Consider the following 26,474-nt stretch of genomic DNA (forward strand, 5'->3'; position numbering starts at 1 on the left):
CCATCTATACGACAGTAGGCCAAAGCTCGGCGCCCTCTGAACGAGAATCAAATTTTCTTGATTTTCGAGGCACGTTTTTTCCTTAGACTGTATCCATCTATTACGGAGTTATATCTATCTTTGGTTAACATTTTGGCCCACCTGCCATCACATCAGTGGCGTAGTAGCTAGGGGGGCAGGGGGGGGGCAAGTGCCCCGGGCGCCATCCAAGAGGGGCGCCAAAATGGGCAAAAGGCAGCAGCAGGGAAACTTTTGTCAGTCGTCAGGGGGCGTAAATTTGGTGACTGCCCCGGGCGCCATATCCTCTAGTTACGCCCCTGCATCACATTGACTTGACATGACATAATACTATATTACATTGGCCCAAGTGCACATACATCACAATCGAGTCATTGCTATAATTTCATAGAAAATTAGTCCAAATTGACACACCGTCAACGTGTTCACCGATACAAAATATCTGTCTAGCCTTCACGCTCTCGTGACGATGAGAACTATTCGCTATTGTGGACGGTATCACATTTTCACTTTTACAATACTTCGGCCGAGCACGTATAGGCGTTACAACACTTGTTAAAATTACTTATGAGATATAATTGCATCATAATACGTATGCAATAAGTGTTTCAATATAAGTAAATAGTTTACGTGTAGAAATCTTTTACTTAGGGCTAACGCAGCGTACTACGTAAACGAACAATTCGCGAACGCGAAGCGAAGCGATCGTATCAGCGCGGGGTGAATCAATCCTTTGATACCTATAGAAGTGTCCTACGTGGGCGATCTCGTTGCGAACGCGAACGCTGCGCCGCTTCGCTTCGCGAGTTGTTCGTTTACGTAAGGCAGCGTTAGCACTGGATAAGATTCTCACGTCGCTCTGATGTTTGAGCGAGACAACGATATGCATGTATTATAGCGACATCCCGCTCGTACATCGACTACATCGGAACGACGTTCGATTCGTATATTTCGTATCCAGTGTGCTAATAAGCGCCTTTACACCAAGAATTTCGGAATGATTCTGAATATCGAGATAAATTGCTAGAAATTTTCAGCCGGTTTCAGCGTCGGCGACGTCTGTTTTAAGTTTAGGTTCTAATTTTGGACGATCAAGAGAGCCTTTTACCAGCTGGTGTGGCATGTGGCGAAAATTAACAAAACCGTCAAAACCTTCAGCTCAACTTCCTTTGAATTTGAATCGAATAGTAGTAGAAGCGATTCAAGCGACAACTCAACAAACTTGTTCGAAGAGGGTCATTGAATCAGGAAAAATCTTAAGGCCGTTCCATCGGTTTGCCGCTGTCTCTGTCACATTTCGCAAGAAAGAACAGGAAAGATCATGCGCGCCAAGTGTCAATTTTGATCGAATTTTGTCGATTTTTATTTATTTTAAAAACGTTACCCTACAATATCGAAATTCGAAAGCTATGAAATTACTATTTAAGTTAAGATTGTTTTTTCTTCTTTTTTTGTTTATGGTATCACATAATAAATAACCGAGTAAAGTTGGATTAAAAGTCCGAGTTAGATGTTACTTTGGGAATTAATTGTATGGAGCGAAGTGTCATAATTCGTGTATCGGAAGCTATGATATTAAAGATAATATAGTCAAGAACTACATATATTTTTTCCACGTCTACGAATATCAACTCATATACTCATATATCATCATATTTTGTTTTAAAAACATAAATATTCCTCAGATGTTCTTAAGCAACTGCCATTCAAATGAAAACAATATAAAAAAGCAAAACTCAATCTTTATTCTAAATTCCTTTTCCCAAGACAAAGGTGGACTTAAAAACTTTTTCCATTATCTTTGCTTTCTCAGGAATGAAACCCACCGGTTGCAAAATTGACACTTTGAACCTGAAAAGCCGTTACGTCATTCTTATTTCAAGAAAATAAAAGGTCCGTAGGAAAATGGCTCTATAAACCCTACGTCTCAAGTCCACTGCCATCCCTGCTTCTCTAGCCTATCTGAGTGTCCCACTGCGGGGCAAAGGCCTCTCCCCTTGATTTCCACGACTCCCGATTTGGTGTTTCCTCCGGCCAGTTGTTCAGAAAGCTGTCCAGGTCATCCCGCCATCTCCGTTTGGGCCTGCCTCGTCCACGTCCCACTACCGGCATCCACTTGGTGGTTAGCCACCAAGCCCACTAATCCGGATGCATGCGGTAGACGTGACCGGCCTAGTCTTTGTGCCATCCCATTTTGATAAAATTCGTCAAGTCGTGATTCCAGGATCAAGAGGTCCATTATAATTTATAATTCAACAATTTGTTATGGTTTGAACTTTGAACCCTGGCGATTGACTTTGTGATTGGAGCGTACATCACCCATGATTTTCACTACATTTCGCATGTACCAATCAACATGAGTGATCTTCAAGGTCATCACTGCATATTATAAAACAAAATCCTTATCCCTATCCTTACATATTAGTGAAAGAACATGGGTCAAAATCGTATAAAAATAATAAGTACAAATAAATATATTGTTAATACTTCATACTAACAAAAAAAAACATTTATCCATATATATAATTTTTTTGGTATTTTTATACATTTTTCATTTTTAGTTTTAATCGTGTGTCAATAGATATAGATGGCAGTAAATTTACTGTGACTACAAAATTTATTATGAAAGTAACCTCTATCTTATATATTCTCTTTTGTTTTGGTGTATAATTTATTATTACTTTCGGTCTAGATTTTAATTACTTCTTTAAATGAATGAATAAATGAATGGTTTATTTGTATCAAACAAGCTTTAGGTTTAAGATAAAGATAAAGATAGTTTATTATTCAAGTAAGCATATTACAATGCGCTTATGAACGTCAAATAAAGCTACGCCGGCTCTAACCCTACACCTCTGCCCCGAGAAGGTTTAAACTGTTAACTGGAAGAGATCTCTCTTAGGGATAAGTTCGCCGTTTTACTACTTTTATCTGATGTAACCATGATTCCTTTCTTTATCGTACAATAAAGTGTTCTTACAAGTTGTTAAATCTAAATCGTATTCCGGGCAACTGAATTTGCACATGAAAAGCATTGAGAGGATTCGATTGGTCGTTCTATTCTACGACAGTACGATCGGTATCCGTTATTCAGAGGGTTCTATGCTTTTGTGTGAAAGTTAATTTGGTAAAGTGGGGATAGCGATCCGTAATATCGTTATCTTATCTTATAATTTCGGGAGCCCTTGCGGATACACTTCGACCCATCGGGATTTTTCATCTTTCGTACAATTACCCCCTTAAGTCGACCTTTCGCCTATTCTATTAAGTATCTAAGTTTTTGGCTGGGGACTGAAAATCAGCGGTCTCGCTGAGTCATCCATTTTACTGCACAAATATTTGTTATTCTATCTGATTTTTTATTGTACTTGCAATTCATTGTTTTTTTTTCTATTGGTCTTCTTCTCGTGTCGATGGTTTCGTATACATTCTGTTGTTAAATAAATATCTTTTTATTTTTTTATTTATTAATCAAGAGCTTTTTCGACCATCTCGAAAAAGCCTCGCCTATTCATGTGTGGTATTTTCTATAAAAAGGGACCTTATTGTCGATGGCGCTTACGACATTATAAACGATGCTCCGATATAAATACAATGCCGCGCGACGCTGTACGGCGTAAGCGCCATCGACAATAAGGTCCCTTTTCATAGAAAATGCCCCATGTGTAGTGCTTTGAATTTCTTTTCATAGTGTTGGTAACGGAATTAGTCTTTTCGAGTTATCTTATAAAATACTCTAGTCTTGTCATAACATTATGTCGAGCGAAAGTTTTTAAAGACATATGTGTGCAACTTTTTGACTTCGTTTTCTTTACTTTAAAGCGCAACCTAAGTTTTGTTTGAGTCACGTCTAACTGTAACTTTCCTGCCAAAATTCCAGATTAATAAATGAATGAATAGTTTGCGATTGACCGTCAATATTGTGTAAATTGCTAACCGGCCATTTAATTAAAATTTAGTTTAGTATGGGTTAGCATTAGCAAATTTTTAATTATGAATTCTCAATACCTATATAACTTGGGACTTAGATGTCGCTACGTGCCAAGGCGTGTAAACAAAAAACGAAGGAATGGAAGGATTCGCACGACTCTGGTAAGCTTCGATAGCTCAATTGCGATTAGCAGGGTGGTCCGTAATCGGGTACATCGAGTCTTGCCCGAACCGGGGAATTTATCCATAATTTCTTCCATCTTGTAATTATAACGATATTTGCTATTTCTGGTATACGCACCAGATTTTATTTGTTACGGTATTTTTCCTTAAATTTTGTACGCAGGTTATTTTGTCCTAAGGTGACATTAAGAGAATAACATAAGGCGGAAAAAACTTAGGTTTAATATTAAGTAATTATTGGTTATTATTCAGTATTATGCATCGCAGTGCGATAATAGGCGGTCCATCATAAACAGGTTTTACTGCAAATGGTTTTGCACTGTTTTGATGATTACGGCTGTATTCAATTTCTAAAGGAAAACACTGTAAAAGGCTGGCCACTGTTTGTGTTTTTTTTCCTTTTCGGAATTACCTGAGTATATTATTATCAATATAAAATTAAAAAAAATAAAAAGCTTTTATCTCGCATTATAATTATATCCATAGCAGTACATATTATTAAAATTAAATTAAACTTAAAATTAACTTACATATATTTTAAAGTTACATTTAGTACTAGTGTAGTGTACTGTAGTGTAGTGTTTAGTGTAGTTTGTAGTAGTAGTGTAGTTACATTTCATAGTGGGCATGTGGCGCGTGCGATTTCGCCCAGTGGCCAAATATCGGGCTGTCATTGGTCCCTGCGACCGCGCTCAGGAGCCCGTTGGTAGTATAGTTCGTTAATTATTATTTTTTGGATTTCATACAACGTTAAAAAAGTTTAGTGGTTGAGACCCCCTTGTAGTTGAGATAAGGTTACAAAACTTGGCGTATTTAATCAACATATTAAGTGTAATAAAATAAGGGGGTGCCGCTTCTTCTAGCTAGAGTGAATTTTTCCCATACAAACGTGAACCACCCTAGTCTTGAAATACTTACTTACTGTTACAAAAACATGTAATTAACTCAATAACTAAAATAAACAAATATTTCTCACACAAATCAACCTAGTTCATTACTACTTGATATCATTCCGATTTTCGTTGCGCTTTCTATCGTCGTATCTCTATGAGAAGGGCCACCCAGGGTTATTCGTACCTATAATTATAACTGCCATAAAATATGTTTAACGTCAAGCTGAGTCCAGGTGACGTGACGTCCAGCCAATAATGTGTTGATAGCCAATCAGCCATAATGGGCACAATAGCTGCGCCTGAGCGGGACGGTAATGATGTCATTACCGTGCCACCGCGGATTGACGTTACGTCACAGTTTTATTCGTTTTAGGACTAATGTAATGTGTATGTTTGCACTTTTATCTCACACAATGTACGGTCTAGTTCATAAACATCTTGACAGACCAACGTTCCAAAAATATATTTACACGACCTTTTTAGAGGCTGTCGTGATTGTTTCCCCGGATGGTCTCACCGGAAGATCAGCGCTGGAAGTCGCCAGCAACATGCTGAGGTGAGACCATTTCGTGGCACTTTTTCTTTCTGTTTCTCTGTTTTGTATAATTTTCTATTTTTGTGTTTGTGCTAACGAATAAATTATTTCTATTATATTCTATTCAACAGGACCTCGTGTAACACGTACAAGTGTCAAATTTGGTCATTGCCCCCTGATGCAGGATGTAAGCGATTCCGGGCCGAAAGCAGGGCATTGTAGGGCACATAATACTCTCCCGTGTTGTTTTCAACTACAAATCAACTACATAATATACGAATTATTACCTATTTTATAACCATTTTATTTAAAGCTTTAGGTGCACACCACTTTATTTTATACTATGTTACATAGAATCACTAGTCACTTTAAGAGAAAAAAAGTGACAATTTTCGGGGTTCTTTATAGATTTTAAGATGAAATTTAGTTAAACTCAGGTGGGGTAATAGAGAAACACCGGGACAAGAGAAACATTTGTAGATAATCCTCAAACTGTTTGAATCTTGCCACGTGAAAAATCAACTGTTTCTCTTACCCCACCTGACCTTACTTACTTTACCATATTTGAGAATGACCAAACTATAAATTTGCGCATGACAAAAAAATAAGTAAAAGTCAACAGGTAACTTAAATAAAGTATATTGATTTGAACTAACACGATCACAAACAATATCACAAACAGACGCAAAAAGGTGAATAAAAACAGCAAAAAAGACAAAACTATAAAGAGACTAAAATCCGTTGCGTAGTTTTAAAGATCTAAGCATACATAGGGACATACGGACAGACAGCGAAAAGCGACTTTGTTTTATACTAAGTAGTGATTACTGATTACATTATATTAGGCTGACTCGGATTGTAACTAGTAAGAGTCAGACACGGTAGTACCATTAGTTATTCTGTGGTCAGACCAAAATTAGTCTGCAACGATTTTGATAGCGATTTTTTATGTTAAACGTCAAACTTCTATGAAATTATGACGTATAAATAACAGTTGAACTGCGTGTGCTATCAAAATCGTTGCGCTTATCTTGGTATAACTATGAATTTCATCTGGATTTGTTATGTATATGAGTTATGACGATCTATCAGCTGTCAACTGTGACATTTCGTCAACCATAAATCTTACTTTACAGCTCATATAAAACCAACGCAGATCATATACTTGTATGTGCCGCTCCTGAGCGGGCGTAAGTCAATTTACAATTGATTGTTTTTATTGGATCTTAGATGCGCGTGCGCATGGAGACTGATTTTTGGTGTTTGACGTCATACTGTCCTTGATCCTTGATATGAGAGTTGCTATATTCAATCGGAAGTGTTTAGAAAGTAAAAAATCGGCCAAGAGCATGTCGGGCCATGCTCAGTGTAGGGTTTCGTAGTTGCCATTTTGTCAAAATAGGGCAAACGGGGGCTATTAGTAAGTATCATGTACATTATAAGCATAAGGGAGTACCTTTGCAGCGCTTTGGACGTCTTTTTACTAAGAAGAGAAGGTTTTCTGCAATAAGTCAAAAACTGGATCAATCATGTTCGCTATAGTTTTCATTGAAAGTATTTATTAAGATTTTGTTTCACGTTTTTTTTTATATTTTTTGGACCAATGGTTCAAAAGTTACACGGGAGAAACACATATTTTGCTCTTTCGGAGCGATTATATCCGAAAATATTAACTTTATCAAAAAATGTTTTTTGGAGACCCGTATTCTTTTTGAAAGACCTATCCAACGATACCCCACACTTTTGGGCCAAAGCAAAAAAAAAGACGTTTTGTATGGGAGGGGAGGTACCCTAAAACCCTTTTTTATATTGTTTACTTTACCGTTCGGTCGCAATGCATGATTAATGTATCCATGCCAAATTGCAGCTTTCTAGCACTAACGATCACGGAGCAAAGCCTCGGACAGACGGACAGACGGACATGGCGAAACTATAAGGGTTTCTAGGTGACAACGAAACCCTAAAAATTTATATAATGGGATAATGTTATAGAAGATAGAAGCTAAACTATGTATCTTCTCGAGGCAGAGGTGTAGGGTTAGAGGTTAGAGCCGGCGTAGCTTTATTTGACGTTCATAAGCGCATTGTAATATGCCTACTTGAATAATAAACTATCTTTATCTTATCTTTATTGAAGAGACACTGATAATAACGACGAATGACCATTTTCGCAAACGTGAGATTTAGTCATTAATTACTGGATCGTCTAATATCAATTATGAACAATAAACTTCGGCTTGCATGACTGCTTTCGGAGATCTGCTAATAATTGTATCTGTTTCGTATACGTAAAATCGCCCACAGATAATATAGGAGCGGTCAAGGTGGTCAAAAATATCTAACCAAGCACTTTAACTTATCAATAACCGATATTTTGTGAATACCTTGGCTCACGTACAGTCGTCATCAGATATATCGGAGCGGCCGAGGTCGTCACAAATATCTAAACACGCCTCTATTGTCAACGCGTTAGAGTGCATGTTCAGATATTTTGAGCACCTCGGCAGCTCCGATATATCTAATGGCGACTGTACATTATAATTATAGTCCTCTTCATCGATTTCGATGACGGCGATCCCAGCAGCGATTACGCCTATTATGGACTCTAATGTGGCTGGCCAGGCCGAACTTAGTGATGTATAAGGTGGGGTAAGTTAAGACTAACATAGTTTATTTTGCTCGGGGCAAGACAAGTGATAGTCTAACCCCACCTTACCTTAGTAGTAAAGGTATTCTACCACTAATTTCAGGCAATTAGTAAAGTAGTTGCTAGCCAAGTTTTAGATAGTTCTTTATAAAATAAGATAAGACAAGACAAGATAAGATAAGATAAGATAAGTTCTTTATTGTACAATAGTTTTGGGACTATAGATAGCGTATATACTTATCACATTACTTACATTTTTATTTACTTAACATAATACACATCAGCTTCATGCAGCCAAGCATTCAACCAGTTCGTCGCTCTTATGTTTCGTAAATCGTGATTGACAGTAGGTATTTGTTAGGTTGGTAATAACATCACTAGTTTAGTTTGACATTTAGTGTTATCTATGGCAACTCTCTCTTCTACCCAAGATGGCGTCGCTGTACAAGTGTTGAGACTGAGCTCCACAAATATATTATAAGAATAAATTATATAAGAAAGTCAGTTCGTCTTTCCTTCATCACCATTATAACATGGTGTCAGAAGTGTCGTGATGAGTGACTCAGAAGATCAGACAGAAGTCAAACGGAAACAAGAAAAAGTCACACGCGCCGAACTTGCACCTCCAACAACGGAAATGGCGGAGGGAAGTGAAGATGTCGGAATCAAGTCGCATGGACTTGGTACATCTTTACCGAAGCTCATGATCTCGTCGGACACCACAAATAATAATGCGGAAGAATGGAAGAGGTGGTGGCAGCGGTTTGACATATATTTATTGGCATCGGGACTTGACAAGGCGGACGACAAAAGAAAAATTGCAATCATGCTGCACTCCATGGGCGTTAAAGGTTTGGAAATCTTTAATTCTTTCAACGTAGACTTCGACAAATGCCAATTAAAGGAAATCAAAAAGAAATTTGACACTCATTTTGAACCTCAAAAAAATCTTACCATGACACGTTATATGTTTTTCACACGGAAGCAGAGTAAATCTGAAAACATCGATGATTTCCTAACTGATTTAGAGAACAAGAGCAAAGATTGTGAATTTAAAGAGCTGAGAGAGTCTCTTATCAGGGATATTTTTATTGCAAACATGAGTTCTGAGCTGTCACATGTTCGACAAAGGTTGTTACAAGAGCCCAATTTGTCATATGCTAGGATGCGTGAGCTTGCAAAAGCTGTCATTGCGGCTCAACAAGATTCGGACAGAATAGTACAGGAGAGCACCGGCACACAGAATGTGTTGCAACTGAGGGGCAGAAGCAACAACCGCAGTAACAGTCATCACAGATCAAAGTCAAGATACTCAACGTCAAGTCAGTCACCGTCAAGAAGTCAGTCAGCATCAAGAAATCAGTCAACGTCAAGAAATCAGTCAACATCAGAATATCAGTCATCGGGTCGACCACACTACCAGTCAGCTCCGTCGAGGCCATGGCAGAGAGGTCAGCAATCTACATGCACGCGCTGTGGGCAGGTGCATCGCTTCAAGTGTCCAGCAGTCAACGTACAATGCAGGTCATGTAACTCTTATGGTCACTTTGCAAAATTTTGTTTTAAAAATAAAAATGTAAGACAATTAGAGCTAGAAAACCTCGATGATGATAATGCTTACTGCGCTGAGAGGTTATTTGTGGGGCAAGTACAGAACAAAAACAGAAATAAAAAGTCTTGGTACTTAAATGTCAATGTCAATGGTCGAGATATAAATTGCCTTTTAGACACTGGGGCCGAGCTTGATTTGATGTCGTTACAAACTTACAAAACTTTAGGGCTCAACAATATAGTTGAAACCACTCTTACTGCTAAGGCATATAGGTGTGAACTTCCAATAATAGGGGAAACAGAATTGGAATGTCATTTCAATAACAGAGTAGAGAAAATAACCTTTGCAGTGACAACTGTAAATGGTGAAACCATTTTAGGTCTAGATACATGTGATCGAATTGGTATAGTCAAACGTGTTTATCAGCTAACTGAGGAAGTAATAGAAAAAAATAATTGTCAAATTCTTACACAATATAATGATGTTTTTCAGGGTCTGGGGTGTCTACCTCCTGTCTGCCATCTGAAACTGAAGTCTGATGCTGTGCCATGCATTGATCCTCCGAGGAAGGTACCATTTGCGCTACTGAAGGACCTACGGGATGAGCTGGATCGCATGGAGAGCATGAAAGTCATTGAAAAAGTCACCAAGCCAACGGCATGGGTCAACTCTGTAGTAGTCACCGTCAAGTCAACAGGTCAGCTTAGAATATGTCTAGATCCTAGAAATTTGAATAAAAATATTATGAGAGAACATTATCCATTAAAAAATATTGATGAGATTAGGTCGCAATTGAAAGGTGCTACTTGTTTTTCACATCTGGATGCGTTCTCAGGTTTTTGGTCTTTGAAACTTGATGAGGAGAGTTCTGAACTTTGCACATTCCAAACTCCCTTTGGTAGATATAAATATCTTAGATTACCTTTTGGCATAAATGCATCAACAGAGATTTTTTATAGAGTCATTAATGAGTTATTTGGTGACATAGAGGGCGTTCTCATTTTTGTAGATGATTTTTTAGTTTATGGTGAGACCCCAGAGATTCATAATCAACGACTTAAAAAAGTGCTAGATAGGGCTAGACAAGTCAATTTAAAATTAAACAAGTCGAAATGCAAATTTGGAGTATCGGAGGTAGAATTTTTAGGATATATTTTTAACCGAGATGGTGTCAAAGTCAGTCAAGAAAGAGTCAAGGCGATCAAAGAGATGCAAAGTCCCAGTAATCTTAAAGAATTACAAAGATTTCTCGGGATGGTAAATTTTGTAGGATGTTTCATTGATAATTTGTCAGCAAAGACCACTCTCATGAGAACTTTGTTAAAAAAAGACGTGCCCTGGCAGTGGGACAGTAACTATGAAAAAGAATATTGTGAATTAAAGGAAATAATATGTAACACGCCAGTTTTAGCACACTATGATGTAAATTTGCCACTGATTCTATCAGTAGACTCGTCAAAGTCAGCGATAGGTGCTGTAATTTTACAGAATAATAAGCCAATTGCATACAGTTCAAAAACACTAACTAAGTCACAAGAAAATTTTGCACAAATTGAAAAAGAGCTATTTGCAATTCAGTTCGGATGTTGTAAATTCAATCAATATGTCTATGGACGTAAAGTCATTGTGCACACGGATCATAAACCATTGGTTTATCTGTTTAAAAAGCCTTTGCATGAGGTACCAGCAAGACTGCAGCGTATGATGCTAACTTTACAGAAGTATGATTTAGAAGTTATTCACATACCTGGCAAAGAAATGTATATATCTGATACTTTGTCTAGAGCAGCTATGAAAGACCATTTTATTCCAGAAAATGAATCTGATATGTCTTACCATGTCAATTTAGTCGAGTCAAATTTAGCGATCAGTCAAGAGTACAAAAATAAATTAAAACAGGCAACCATTGATGACGAAACCCTTCAATTGTTAAAAAAATATTATTTTGAAGGTTGGCCAAGTAGTAAAGATAAAATCAATTTATTAGTGAAGCCATATTGGAACATGCAGGGTGAAATTCATGTCATAGGAGATTTATTGTTCAAAGGGTCAAATTTAATTGTTCCAAAATCCATGCAAAAAGAAATATTAAATAAATTGCATGAAGGTCATCAAGGGATAAATAAGTGTCTAAGATTAGCTAGAGATTCATTATATTGGTCTAACATGTCTGCTGATATAAAAAATGTAGTGGAACAATGTGACACCTGTGCCAAGTTCAAGCCATGTAATCAAAAGGAACCCTTAAAAAACTATGAAATTAGCAAATATCCTTGGCAAAGAGTTGGCATTGATCTAATGCACTTTGATAACTTAACCTACATTGTAGTAACTGATTATTACTCAAAGTACATAGAGACAGCAGTGTTAAAAAATAATAGTACGGCTCAAAATGTCATAATAAATTTAAAGTCAATATTTGCCAGACATGGGATACCTATGACATTAGTGTCAGATGGTGGTCCTCCCTTTCAGTCATCAGAATTTAAATCATTTCTATATGAATGGGACATAGAACATATAGTAACAGCTCCTTATCATTCAAACTCTAATGGCCAAATTGAAAGTGCTGTGAAAATTTTAAAAAATATGTTCAAAAAATGTAAGGAAGATGGATCAGATCCTTACTTAGCATTATTACAGTATAGAAATACAGCTAAAAATCATATGTTATCACCGGCTGAGTTATTAATGTCTAGAAAATTAAGAAGTAAGATACCAGTAAACTTTAACAAACTCAGACCTAAAGCTGTGACATTTAAGGAATACAAACAATCAGCTGTTAAAAATAATGAAGATATGTCTAGATATTATAATAGGAATGCTAAATCAATGTCCATTTTGTATCCAGGAGACCAGGTTTATTATAAGAAAAATCCACACAGTACTTGGGAAAAGGCTGTAATTGTTAAACGGTTAAGTAATAATAGGTCATATGTGATAAAAACTAGTAATGATGTAACTTATGTAAGAAATAGGATTCATCTTATTCATAACTATAGTATCTTGAATAGTGACTTGACACAATCGTCTCCCATGCGATCTTGCTCACCACGAAGGGAAAGAAGTATGGAAGTGGCAGAGGCAAGACAGGAGACGGGTACTCCAGCACCAGTAATAACTGATCACAGAGTGACGAGATCAGGACGTGTTGTTAAACCTCCAAAGCGTTATATAACGGAAATTTAGATATAATATAATTTAATTAAGTCAACTGAATGTAAATGTAGTTTTGCAATTAAGCTATTTCATAAAATGTAAACTAAATTGTGTAACTGTAAAGACCAGTTAATGAAAAGACTGTATCATAATTTGTAGAATATTTTATTGTTAACTATAAACATAAATACATTGATTTTAGTAATGACCATAGAGACCAGTTAAAGGAACAGACTGTCATGTTTAAATGTGAAGATTATTTAATTGTTAATACTTAGGTAACTGAAAGACTTTAACATAACATGTTGTAAAGATGAGTTAAATAAGAGACTGGTCATCAATGTAATTATAATATAAACTTAAGGAAAGGGATGTTAGGTTGGTAATAACATCACTAGTTTAGTTTGACATTTAGTGTTATCTATGGCAACTCTCTCTTCTACCCAAGATGGCGTCGCTGTACAAGTGTTGAGACTGAGCTCCACAAATATATTATAAGAATAAATTATATAAGAAAGTCAGTTCGTCTTTCCTTCATCACCATTATAACAGTATTAACACTGAGACACTCCTCCTTTCGTGCAAACTCGGCTCCGTTCGGATCAGAATTGCTCCGAGCAATTACGGTTGGCACAACTTGACGTCCCTTTTCGTGCACGACCACAGATAAGATAATGACTTGAATTTTGACAACCCTAAATAGCCGAAAGGGATAGTGCCATACATTAGAAAGGGACAGCAGGAATCGCTGTCAAACTTCGGGTTTGTAGGAAGTGTCCTTTTTGTACGGTAGTACTATTACTTATTCTGTTGTACATACATATAATCACGCCTATTTCCCGGAGGGGTAGGCAGAGACCACGGATTTCCACTTGCTACGATCCTGACATACCTCTTTCGCTTCCTTCACTTTCATAACATTCCTCATACACGCTCGCCGGTTTAGGGTGCTCTTGACCTGGCCTTTCTTCAGGATTTCCCCGATCTGATCAGAGAAAGTCCGCCGAGGTCTGCCCCTTCCAACTCCCGTTTCTACCTCTCCCTTATACACTCTCTTTGTTAGCCTTCTTTCACTCATTCTTTCCACGTGTCCAAACCATCTCAACTTACCTTTCTCAATATTTGTTACTATGTCTTCGCTCAGTCCACACTTTTCCCTTATCACACTGTTCCTAATTCTATCTTGTAATCTCACACCACACACACTTCTCAACGCTCTCATTTTCACTGCATTCACTTGGCTCTAATGCCTCTTCTGCCATACCCAACTTTCGCTACCATACATAAGTGTAGGCACCAGCACCCCTCTATGCACAGCCAAACGTGCCTTTTGCGACACCTTCTGGCTGCTCATAAAAGCGTTAAGTGCCCCATTCACGCGATTTCCAGCACTCACTCTCCTTTCAATATCTTTATCATGCTTACCGTCTTTATCATGCTTGCTATTCTGTTGTATTGACGACAATAAAGGAAAACAAAAATAGAGACTGGACAGTCCGTGGCCGCCCGAATCACTTACTGAATTTTTAAAACAGAAATCGTAACTGAAGAAACACAAATGGCATTTTTGTGACATTGACAGCCTAGGCTTAAAATAGGAAAATGTAGGGTGGCTTTGACTTGGCACAGTGCCAAGTTGTACCTATTTTAGAACTTTTGTTGTTTAATGCTTTGTTTTATTTCATTTCGGGAAGGTTTGAAGACTCAACTAGGTTTTAAACTAAACTATTGTAAAGCGACCAAAAAATAATAGTGAGTGGAACGGTACTGATCTAAATATTTTGAAATATGTCTCACGATAGTTTAATTTCGATTGTCAACAGTTAGTCCCTGTTATAATTAATGCTTGCATTATTATTATTGTACAAATTACACGTAGATGCAGTTTTCTTACTTCATTCAATGCAAGTGGTGTTTACCTTATTGTTACGCTAAGCGATAATAGTTAAAACGTTTGTAGTTATGCTTAACAAAGTGTAAACAATTGTTTGTGAACCAATAAATAAATAAAAAACGATGACGAAGATGAAGAAGACGAAATGACGATCATGATAAGAAGATAAGCATAATTTTGACATTGATGCAAATTTATAGTGTAATTTTTATCCTGAAATAAATAAATCTAAATCTAAATCTAACTAGAAGAAAACAATTAGATCTAATCATTCGAAAACAAGAGAATTGCAATTTGCACTACCTAAGGAAAAAAAGGCAAGTTCAATATAATACAAACCTATGTTATTGCAACGACATAAAACTGGTACAATAAATGAGCAAGATTATACAAAAGTGCAGTACATAGGCTTCTTAAATGTTGAGAAAAATGCATATGCTATAGGTAATAACCCTTATTTTTTTCACTTTGACGACTTGAAAAAACCCGCTGTTTAGTTGAGCTGTCATTGACACCATGCTTATCATCTTACCTAGTATAATATCATAGAGTAACTTATACTAGAGCGGTACTCTCATAGTAAATTTTGTAACCCCAGTAAATTCACTGCCATCTGTCGACACACTTTAAAACTAAAAATGAAGATTTGTAAAAATACGATAAAATGTATTTAAATATGGATAAATGATTTTTTTATTTGCATTAATTATTTTTATGATTTTGACCCATGTTCTTTCACTGATATGCGTTTAAATTGTTAAATAACAAACGAAACCGTCAACGCCATCTATACGACAGTAAGCCAAAGCTAGTAGCGCCCTCTGAACGAGAATCAAATTTTCTTGATTTTCGAGGCACGTTTTTTCCTTAGACTGTATCCATCTATTACGGAGTTGTATCTATCTTTGATAATATCAACGAAAATAATCATAAGAACTCTAATGAGATACTTGACATTTTTCGGGAAATACACGCTTTGTTTCCTTAATACATTCTCTCTGTGTTCAAGCCATTGTTTTACACTCTTATTATAACAGTAAATTAAATACCTTGTCTTTATGTCTGTGACCAATTTATGTAAAATACATAAAAGTGCTTGATACATTGTAAGAGTGCGAAAACGGAAGGTGAAGGTCTTCTGTAACATTTTTATTTTTTGAGATTTACATAGTAAAAGTGATTCAGTAAGATCTATATATTATGTACCAACAGTAGGCCGAGCACATGATTGACGCGACAGTATCTCGCCGCGAGATAGACTACCCGTCTTTTGCTAACTGTATGAATTAAAGGGGGAGGGGTAGTCTGTGTCGCGGCGAGATACTCTCGCGCCAATCATGTGCTAGCCCGGCTGGATCGGCAGATTTCCGATTTAAAATTCAAATAATTTCGAATGCGAAGTGCGAAGGAGACGCGGGGGTGTTTTAATTTCGTGAGCGTTGCGGATTGATTAGTGACAAATGGGTCGCTGGCGAGTATCGTGCCTTATGCTATTGAGGCGTATCGTATCGTACCATAGGGTTTTCACTTAGTACTTAGTACTAAGGAGTAAGTTTAAGAGAAGGATGACGTACCTAATTAAATGCTAAACTTCGATTTATTAGATAAAGATATTTTTACGGAATTGTAAAATTTTAAAAATAGTAATGGACCGACATAATTAAAACAGCGCAACCAATAACATGAAACCCATTTCAAAAGTATCTCAACAAATAACATTAACACTGTTGATTTAAAAAACGGGACTCAAATCGGAGGAACCCGTTCCGGAGCTACAAGATACTGTATTGTATATATTATATGTATGTATGTATGTAAACACTTTATTGTACATAAGACAGATTACAAACACAATAAAAACAAAATATATACAATGTACAAAGGCGAACTTATTCCTATAAGGGATTTCTTCCTGTCAACCTTTTAGCAATTGAGAATGAAACAATAAACAAATCAAGATAGACAAACGAACAGAAAGTAAATTATGGTAGTAGTTATTCCAGCCCCAATAGAGCCTAGTTTCCCCTACCGGTTGGAAAGTCAGATAGCAGATGTTTTTGTAAAAACTAGTGCCTACGAGGTTGTCATGCGGCCCTCAGGCTCCCATGGCAAGAAGCTGGAACAACAATACAATACAAATACTCTTTATTTCACACCTCATTACAGAAAACAACAACTTTAACAACAACACAACAAACTTTAGGACGACGATTGTAATCTTATAAGAGCAAACCAAACCTATCAAAACAAATACCTCACAACTGCCACAAGCCATCGGCAAGATCGCATTGAGTTATTTCGGTTAGATTCGGCGACCGTCGCCGCAATTGTATTAATTGATAAAGCCATCGCGTCGCTCGGGGCCGTGGTCATAATGCTGAAACCAAGTTTTAGACCATTGATATTAAATCCTGGTGTTTGTCTTGTTCTTTTCACAGGCATGAAAACTCCTCGTAAGATCTGGTGTCGTCTAAATAGGTTGAGAACAGGTCATGGCCGCTGTAATTATTTCCAACATACTAAGTGAGGTTAGGAGTCTCTCCTCTGCGAGTGAGGCAAAGAAGAACAAACCAGCACATATATTGGCGCTGCCCTCTTCGCTTCTATCCTGGCCGAGCTGAGGATCTGGATGACCTGACATCCGACGTAGTTAACTGACTTAATAACCTCAAAGCTGTACTCTGATTGCCTAATCATGCATGCCATACGATTAAATAAACAGGCATGAACCTGGGTTTAAGAGTAATTTTCTCCCGCGGACGCTTCGGCTGTGGAATGAGCTCCCGGCTGGATGTTCTGACATCCGACGTAGTTAACTGACTTAACAACCTCAAAGCTGTACTCTGATTGCCTAATCATGCATGCCATACGATTAAATAAACAGACATGGGTTTAAGAGTAATTTTCTCCCGCGAACGCTTCGGCTGTGGAATGAGCTCCCGTCCAAGGTTTTCTCGAGGAACTGTAGTATGGTGTTCTACAAAAAAGTAGTGTAAAACCTGTACAAGTGGTACAAGTTTTTAAAGAGTCGGGAACGCGTATATAACATCCCTGAAGTTGCAGGGGTCCATAGGCTTTGACGATCGCTTACCATCAGACGAATCATAAAACAATTAAAAGAGAAGGAAATCTACGTAATTTCCGGCGGTCACTGGACGATGATAGAAACATTCATTCCTTTAATTAGTCGTACCCCTAAAAACGGTCCCTAAATTCCTCTGTCTCTAACAAAAATAATATGAATCGACGACCCTGATAAGAGTCCGCAGCAAGCTCGACCGAATTTCACCTTCCCATACAATTTGAGTTTCGTTTTCATTTTCAAACTGCGTGTATAATTGTAATGAAACTTTGCACATACTTAAGGTATATCTATGCCTGTAATTAGTGTATATAGCTTCAGCTTATTAAATAAATGAAGTAGAGAAAAAACAACTTTTGTATAAAAAACTTAAATTCGCTGTATTTTTTAACTATGGTATCTGAAGTTACTGAAACTAATTACAGACACAGATATACCTTATCCTATTGTAATTACAAAGTTTCAGAGCAATCTAGCTAGTCGTTTAAAAATGAGAGCGTAACAACGGTTTGTATGGAGAACCGAGCTTGCAGGGGACCCTTAAGCGGTGCGCAAGTCCGTTTGGTGAGATCTGAGAAAGAGGATCTGAGCATTGTGGAATTTTTTAACTATAAAACTCCCGTGAGACTCAAACATATTAGATTATTTTAAACCGGGTCACTCACGTATTATTAAGTCGAATGCTTAATAATACGTGAGTGACCCGGTTTAAAATGATCTAATGTGGAATTTTATTATGAAAAACCCGCGTAAAATGTTCTGTAATAATATGATCTAATCAATGCTGTTTAGCTGCTTAAAACGAGAGGCCTCAAAATGACATTTTACATTTGGAATAATGTGTAAAATCGAACATGTATTAACATACACATAACATAAGTTGACACAATCACTCACGCCAAATCACTTTATTATCAACCTACAAACGTATGATGGACTCACTGACTGTCATACGTATACACGCTATAAAGGTTTTATAAATCTGAGCCTTATACATTTCATAATTTTAACAGACATCGGCAACTAGGGGGCATAATTTATTGACAGGTACGGAGTTCCTATATCGATAAATTAAATTATCGATACTTTTCCCTAATACTAGACATCCCTCAGCTTCGTTTGTAAATTGTAACTGTATAATATTTGTAAGTATTATTATTTTGGGGTCGATGACCAAATTGATAGTTTGCATAAAGCATATTTTATATGATCGCTAGGCTAAAAAAATGATGAGTTAAGTTTCAAGAATCCAGTTAAAATAAAGAAGAACGGAATTTTGTTTTACATTTCATAATTTTAACAGACATCGGCAACTAGGGGGCATAATTTATTGACAGGTACGGAGTTCCATATCGATAAATTAAATTATCGATACTTTTCCCTAATACTAGACATCCCTCAGCTTGGTTTGATTGTAACTGTATAATATTCGTAAGTATTATTATTTTGGAGTCGATGACCAACTTGATAGTTTACATAAAGCATATTTTATATGATCGCTAGGCTAGAAAACAAATGATGAGTTAAGTTTTAAAAATCCCGTTAAAATAAAGAAGAAGGGAATTTGGTTTCATGTTAATAATAGGTACTCGTACTTTCAATAATCAAATTTTGATAGTAATTTTTTTTACTGTACTGTATTTAAGCCTAAACAATAATACATATATACGGGGTGTTATTTTTTAGGTAATACAAAATATACTCGTACGTACCCGAATGTACTCGTTACTTTTTGAGTAATCTTTGTTATAAGAGCAATCCTGGAATCGCAAAAAAAATAAGTGTCTCATACTAAAGTTCAACTTAACACAATGCAAAATGTATACAGATCAGGATTTTTTTTAAATTTCATAATTGCTACTGTAGTAAAAAGTTGAAAATACAGTCGCGTACATGTCTTGTATCACGTAAAAAATTACACCTAGTATGTATTCGCGCATAATCCATACTAATATTATAAATGCGAAAGTCTGTCTGTCTGTCTGTCTGTCTGTGTGTTCCCTCTTCACGCTTAAACAGCTGAGTCGATTTAGATGAAATTTGCATAGAGATAGGTTGAGTCCCTGAGAAGGACATGGGATAGTTTTTATCCCGAAAATCATCCCTTAAGAAAGTAAAAAGCGGGGTGGAATTGAGATAATTAATGAAGTGTCTGCTAATTTGTGTGCATATTATGCTCAAATTGAATAATTGCTATAAGATTTTCTCCAGGCGCTATTCTTACTCTAGCTGGGGTTACTAAGTCCACGCAGACGAAGTCGCGGGCAAAAGCTACTTATAAATAATATACCTACAGGTATATTAGGCCCAAAAATGAAGCACTTGTGGTTTTAAGACTTAAGTTTGACAATATTGTAATCATAGACATAGTATAGTAGTTATAGACATGAAACCGAGCGACCAGGGGTAAGAGAAAGACATATTCATGTATTGACAGGTTAATGTATGGCAGCATAATCCTTTATCTCTTTCACTCTTATAAATTTCGGTATTTCGCCATCGCCTCCTACCTATGCTGCCATAACCTGACCATGAAACAAACCCGGTCGGTGATAAGGACAAAGCATGGCACTATTTTCTCTTTCCTCTTATAGGAATCGCAATAAGACTATCTTTCTCTAACAACGAGTGTCAGGCCCTTGATTGTAATAAATTCCACTGTTTAAAAGCTTGACAATACTTGGTACCGGCCAGACGTCATGTTTCTCGGAAAAATCTTAACACCGCGAACTAGGATTTTCGATACAAGGTAGCGACATCTAGCAGGCAATTTAACAACTAAATTTATTTCTTATAAAACTAATAAAAACATACAGAGATTGGACAATACCTAACATATGTAAATAATGTAAGATTTTAACCACTCCAATTATAGAAACAAGCATCAACATCTGTATTTCGATCGTGTGAATCGAAACTGACACCATTATATTGTGACTAGTGTGAGAATCTTTTTGCATATGAGACAAAGAGGATATAATAAGATAGAGTGGTACTGTCATAGTAAATTTTGTAACCACTGTAAATTCACTGCCATCTATCGACATACTTTAAAACTAAAAATGAAGATTTATAAAAATACGTTAAAATGTATTTAAATATGGATAAATGATTTTTTTATTTGCATTAATTATTTTAATATGATTTTGACCCATGTTCTTTCACTGATATGCGTTAAAATTATAAATAACAAACAAAACCGTCAACGCCATCTATACGAGAGTAGGCCAAAACTAGTGGCGCCATCTGAACGAGAATCAAATTTTCGTGATTTTCGAGGCACGGTTTTTCCTTAGACTGTATCCATCTATTACGGAGTTATATCTATCTTTGATATGAGATATGTAATTTTAGTACTCACGGAAGTTCTCGCATGTAAAATAACATATATATGTCTAATTATTTATGTTTTGTGCAAAACTATAAATAACTAGCTTTTCCCCCGCGACTTCGTCTCCGAATGATTGTGATGAATGTGATGATTGATAAAAACAATACCAAAATTCATCTTAATCAGTTTAGCTGTTTAAGCATGAAGAGGTATCAGACAGATAGAGTTACTTTCGCATATTAGTAGGGATTTAAACAGTAATACCATTTACTTTGTTACTGTTTTAGATAACCACATTATTTTTACACTTATCTTAAAGTTTATTATGTTTTGGTTCGCTATCTCACTTTGCAAAGCAGATACATCCAGATTCATCCAAGTAATTGAGATGAAACTAAATTTTTCAACTAAACAAACTGTTTTGTTTACTAAAAAAAACATATGTACACCCTTTTCGCATTGGTGATCATCATTATTATAACCACATCCTGTATGTATTTATCAATACAATTTCCTAGTATTTCTAGATTATAAGCAAGCGGTTATTATTATGTAAGTTACCTTGAGTTTTGACATGACTCCAAATAATTTAAAACATAATACACAACACAACACTGGACGCGTGCGACTCAGCGCGCTGTATATTGGCGACTGAGTTGATTACTTCGAATGACATGATACGGGCACAATATAGGGAATGCGACAGTAATCTACCTTTTGTCTACGTTCTTATTATTATTAGGAGCCTTACCCCACTGCTGGGCAAAGGCCTTCCCCTAATTTCTCCACAGATCTCTTTCCAATGCTGTGTCTGGCCACTCCTTCAAAAAGGAGTGTAGTTCATCCCGCCATCGCCGGCGGGGTCTGCCACGTTCAAATCTTTGATGCAAATAATTGCTTTTATGAGTTATTTAAAGATATAGATATATACTTTTTTTTTTTTACTAATCTAATTTAGTGTCCCACTGCTGGGCAAAGGCCTCCCCTCGTTTCCTCCACTCGACCCTGTCGTTTGTAGTGTCCCGCCAATCCGGATAAAATGCGTGTAAGTCGTCCCGCCATCTCCTTTTCGGCCTGCCTGCACCCCGGCCAGCACCATCTATGGTGTTCCGTGGGTCCCACTCGGTAACCATTTTGGCCCACCTTTCAGGGTGCATGCGGCAGACATGCCCAGCCCAGTCCCACTTAAGCTTAGCGGCTCATATATATACTATAAGTTGGAAAAATTGCATACCCGCTTTATTAATGGCATTCATTAAGAAAATGGGTATGCACTTTTTCAGCTCGCTGTTCACTACACCTTGTATAATTTTTTTATTATATTAAATTTCTACTCAGAATCACGAGCTATTTCGATCGTGACAGGAGTAAATGTCCCTAGATTTTTGCACTCTGTTACCATTTTTATGGGATTGAAGAAACTTATGGAAATAACTATTTTTTTCGCCTTATAATTATTTGACATTCCTTTTTAGTCATTCGATTTCGAGCCGTAATTCTTATTGTAGAGATCTGATGTGTATGTATGTATAGTATTTATCCGCTTTAGACTTAAGGGTTAGTAACGTAAAAAAACATAGTATTGGTATGGAAATATTTACTACTTACTAAGCCATGAAACTGGGGGCCTACCGGGTAAAAAAATCGCAAATTGCGGGGATCTCTTTTACTCTCATTAAGACGTAATTAGAGTGACAGAGAAAAATGCCCGCAATTGACGAACTCCAATTTTCGCTGTTATAGCTCTAATTTTTACGTTAAGTAGCATGTATTCCCACTATAGGTATATTGTGCGCGCTTTCGAGCATTCATACTATCCATACTTAATATTATAAATGCGAAAGTCTGTCTGTCTGTCTTTCTATCTGTGTCTTCCCTCTTCACGCTTAAACTGCTGAATCGATTCAGATGAACTTTGGCATAGAGATAGGTTGAGTCCCTGAGAAGGACATAGGATAGTTTTTATCCCGAAAATCATCCCTTAACCCTCTGCAACTGACGTTACGTCTGACAGACACCAAAATACCTACGTACTGTTGCTACGTCGCCATTTAGCGGCGTATCGTTCTGTCTCTCTCTGTACCTTCCTGCGTGGACGCACGCCTCCCGCCGGTGCAGCGACGGCAGCTGCGGCTTGCCCACGGGTGGAGATAGAGCTGTTTGGTGTCCACAGGACGTAAGGTCAGTAATAATTGATGGGTCTAGCAGACGTGTTGTCAGTAATATTGTTATAACCCCATACTGTCTCACATACGTCACGTCAGTAAAATAATTCTATTCATAGTGTCTACCAGTCGTAACCTCAGTAAATTATTGTGAAAATATTTTCTAGGTGCAGCTCAGTATATTGTATGGAGACTTTGTGCTTCATTTGGCTCGTGAATTAGTGCTCCCTGCCTTGAAACAGAGAATTATAATGAAAAGTTGCCTAGAGAATTAAGGCTGACCTTACGCTGTGTTTTAGGTAGTGATTTACCTCCTCCACCATCACCAACTGAGCCTGAAGGAAGTTATGTCGTGTTTGCCCAAGCAAATTGAAGCGGCAACAGTAGATTGTGTCACAAGGGAGCAAAATCACATATTTACGGCGAGGGCGTACATTGAATCCTGAACGAAGCGAAGGATAATAAAATAAAATCTTGAGCGTAGTGAGGGATTCAAGTGTTAACGCCCGGAAATAATTTTGCTACCATGTGACACATACTGTTTTTCACATCACCTATGAGGAAATTATTATGTTCCAAAATATTAATTACCTTAAAAAATAGTATGCAAAAAAGAAAAAAAATCGTGTCCTAGAACAGAAAAGTGCCACTTTGATCCCTCCTATCAGGGAAGAAAAGTGCCACTTTGATCCATCCTAGCGGGGAAGAATAAGCCCTTTTTCGAATAGGTGATGAGAAAACGAGATTTGCCTGTTGTTCTTGCGCAAAACCGATTTGTCTGCAGTGTGCGGCCCAAATTTGCAGACTGCAAGACCGAATTTTTAAGGCTGAATTTAAAAAAAAGTGCTCTAAGGATTATTTTGATTATTTTTTTATTGCTAATTTTATGCCAGAAGAAGGTAAATTTAAGTTATAATTATTGATTTTATGTTTCAGTTTTTTTTTTATTTTATTTTAAAGAGGTCTGTGTCAAAAGTTCCTATATTATGATGATTATAAAAAATATTGAATATTTTACTGATTTATGAGTTTTATTCTATCAAATTAACCTCTATCGGTTCTATATATTACTAAAAAGTTATACTAATACACTTCCATTAGTTCATTATTTTTAAATATAATAGCAACTAAAATGCACGTCTGACAGACTACTCCTCAGTGGAATAATTACAAGAATCCCACCTCAGTTGCAGAGGGTTAAGAAAGAAAAAAGCGGGGTGGAATTGAGATAATTAATGAAGTGCCTGCTAATTTGTGTGCATAATATGCTCAAATAGAATGATTGCTATGAGAATTTTTCCAGGCGCTATACTTACTTTAGCTGCTGTTACTAAGTCCGCGCAGACGAAGTCGCGGGCAAAAGCTAGTTTACTACAGTTTGAAGATGGATTACTTAAATGTACTCTGGTGATGATAGGTCGACAATTGTTTGCCATGTGATACGGGATCGTAGAAAAAGGACGATTGACGATATGCTGAATGCGGTCAGTCGGTTCGTTGCTAAAGTAATTCTTGCGGAAGTACGTAGTCGCACTTAAACTATCGTGAGACATATTTCAAAATATTTATCAGTACGGTTTTTACTCACTATTATTTTTAGTCGCTTTTGGCAACATGTTTCGGATTCTTTGGGAATCCATCCTCAGTCACGAGTGTCCGCGGCGGTTGTACGTCGTGCACTAAATAATAATAGTGAGTAAAAACCGTACTGATAAATATTTTGAAGTACGTAGTATAAGATTTTTATACTTATATGAGTTATGTGTCTCCGGCAAGCTCGGTTCTCCATGCAAACGTAATAGCTACATTGCTCTGAAACTTTGTACTTACAATAGGATAAGGTATATCTATGTCTGTAATTAGTTTATGTAGCTTCAGATACCATAGTTAAAAATAAACATCGAATTTAAGTTTTTCATACAAAACTTGTTTTTGCTCTATTTCGTTTGTTTTATAAACTGGAGCTATATAAACTAATTTCAGACCTAGATATACCTCATCTCATTGTATGTGCAAAGTTTCATTACAATCCAACACGTAGTTTTAAAATGAGAGCTGAACTACGTTTGTATGGGAAAGTGCAATTCGGCCGAGCTTGCCGGGGACTCTTATTATTGAAAACACGCACAACCTTTTTTATTTATTTAAGTAATTACAACAACAATATCTAGCTAATTTACAAAATACCGTTAAACCCGTAGGGTTTGTCTCGATACCGCAAACCTAAACCGTTAGAACAGTCTTAGAACCTTCGTACCTTGTCACGGTGACAGTCAATATGAAATTTAAGTGGAAAAATTACTGCCTTGGGTGAGACTTGAACTCACGGCGTCTGGATCGATACTCCAGAGTTCTGCCAACTGAGCCACCAAGACCTCATCCATAGTTCCATAGTCAGCAAATCTTCCCACTATATATGTCTACGAAACTCTATCTCTATCGCAGTAATATGAAAGAGAGATAGAGACAGAAAGCGTTTCGTTGTCGTAACGCAAGAGGTTGACATCTTGGCTAAGCCCCAAGGTATACCTAGTTATAGTCTGCATCTTCTCAAATGGTTTTTTCGCCAAAGATCCTAATCTGTTAAACAAAAGCCTTTGTTCCTTTTTGCGTGCGCGTGGTTTTTGGTGAGCGCGTGACCATTGTATATCAGCGAGTGGCATGCGCTCACCAACAATGGCCACAACAAGGAACAATTACGGTCTTTGGCGAAGAAATCATTTGAGAAGATGCGGACTATAGGAGTTTTAAACAATATCAAAATGATAAATTATTATTATATGTTCCGTTCTCATTTAAAATGTCAAAAAGATTGCTCGCGGCAATAAAATACTTTAATTACTTATTTAATGTTCAATACACTTGAGTGCAATAAAAACGGGTCACTATGTATATACGTTTCCGTAGGACGTGACCCGTTTAAATTGCTTGATAGTGTTTTATCTTGCGGAAATATTGCACCAATCACAATTGAAAGCGAAATCGATTTACGAGGAAATAATAGGAGGCGATAAAACTAGAGATTGGGTGGGATACATTAAACATAAATGTGTTACTATTACGATTTTACGATAGGTATACAGAG

At 36.9% G+C, this 26,474-nt stretch overlaps 1 protein-coding gene across 1 annotated transcript in view; it reads right to left on the reverse strand.

Moving 5' to 3' along the window:
• Nucleotides 1-21,916, reverse strand: part of LOC134743375 (uncharacterized) — a 548,210-nt gene extending 526,294 nt beyond the window's left edge. Inside the window, 1 exon segment of the mRNA XM_063676766.1 lies at nt 21,786-21,916. Within this exon segment, the coding sequence (XP_063532836.1) occupies nt 21,786-21,800 (15 nt within the window). The 5' untranslated portion in view covers nt 21,801-21,916.
• Between the last annotated feature and the right edge of the window lie 4,558 nt (nt 21,917-26,474).

This window comes from Cydia strobilella, chromosome 8 (genome assembly GCF_947568885.1).
Source record: "Cydia strobilella chromosome 8, ilCydStro3.1, whole genome shotgun sequence".
NCBI classification, from domain to species: domain Eukaryota; kingdom Metazoa; phylum Arthropoda; class Insecta; order Lepidoptera; family Tortricidae; genus Cydia; species Cydia strobilella.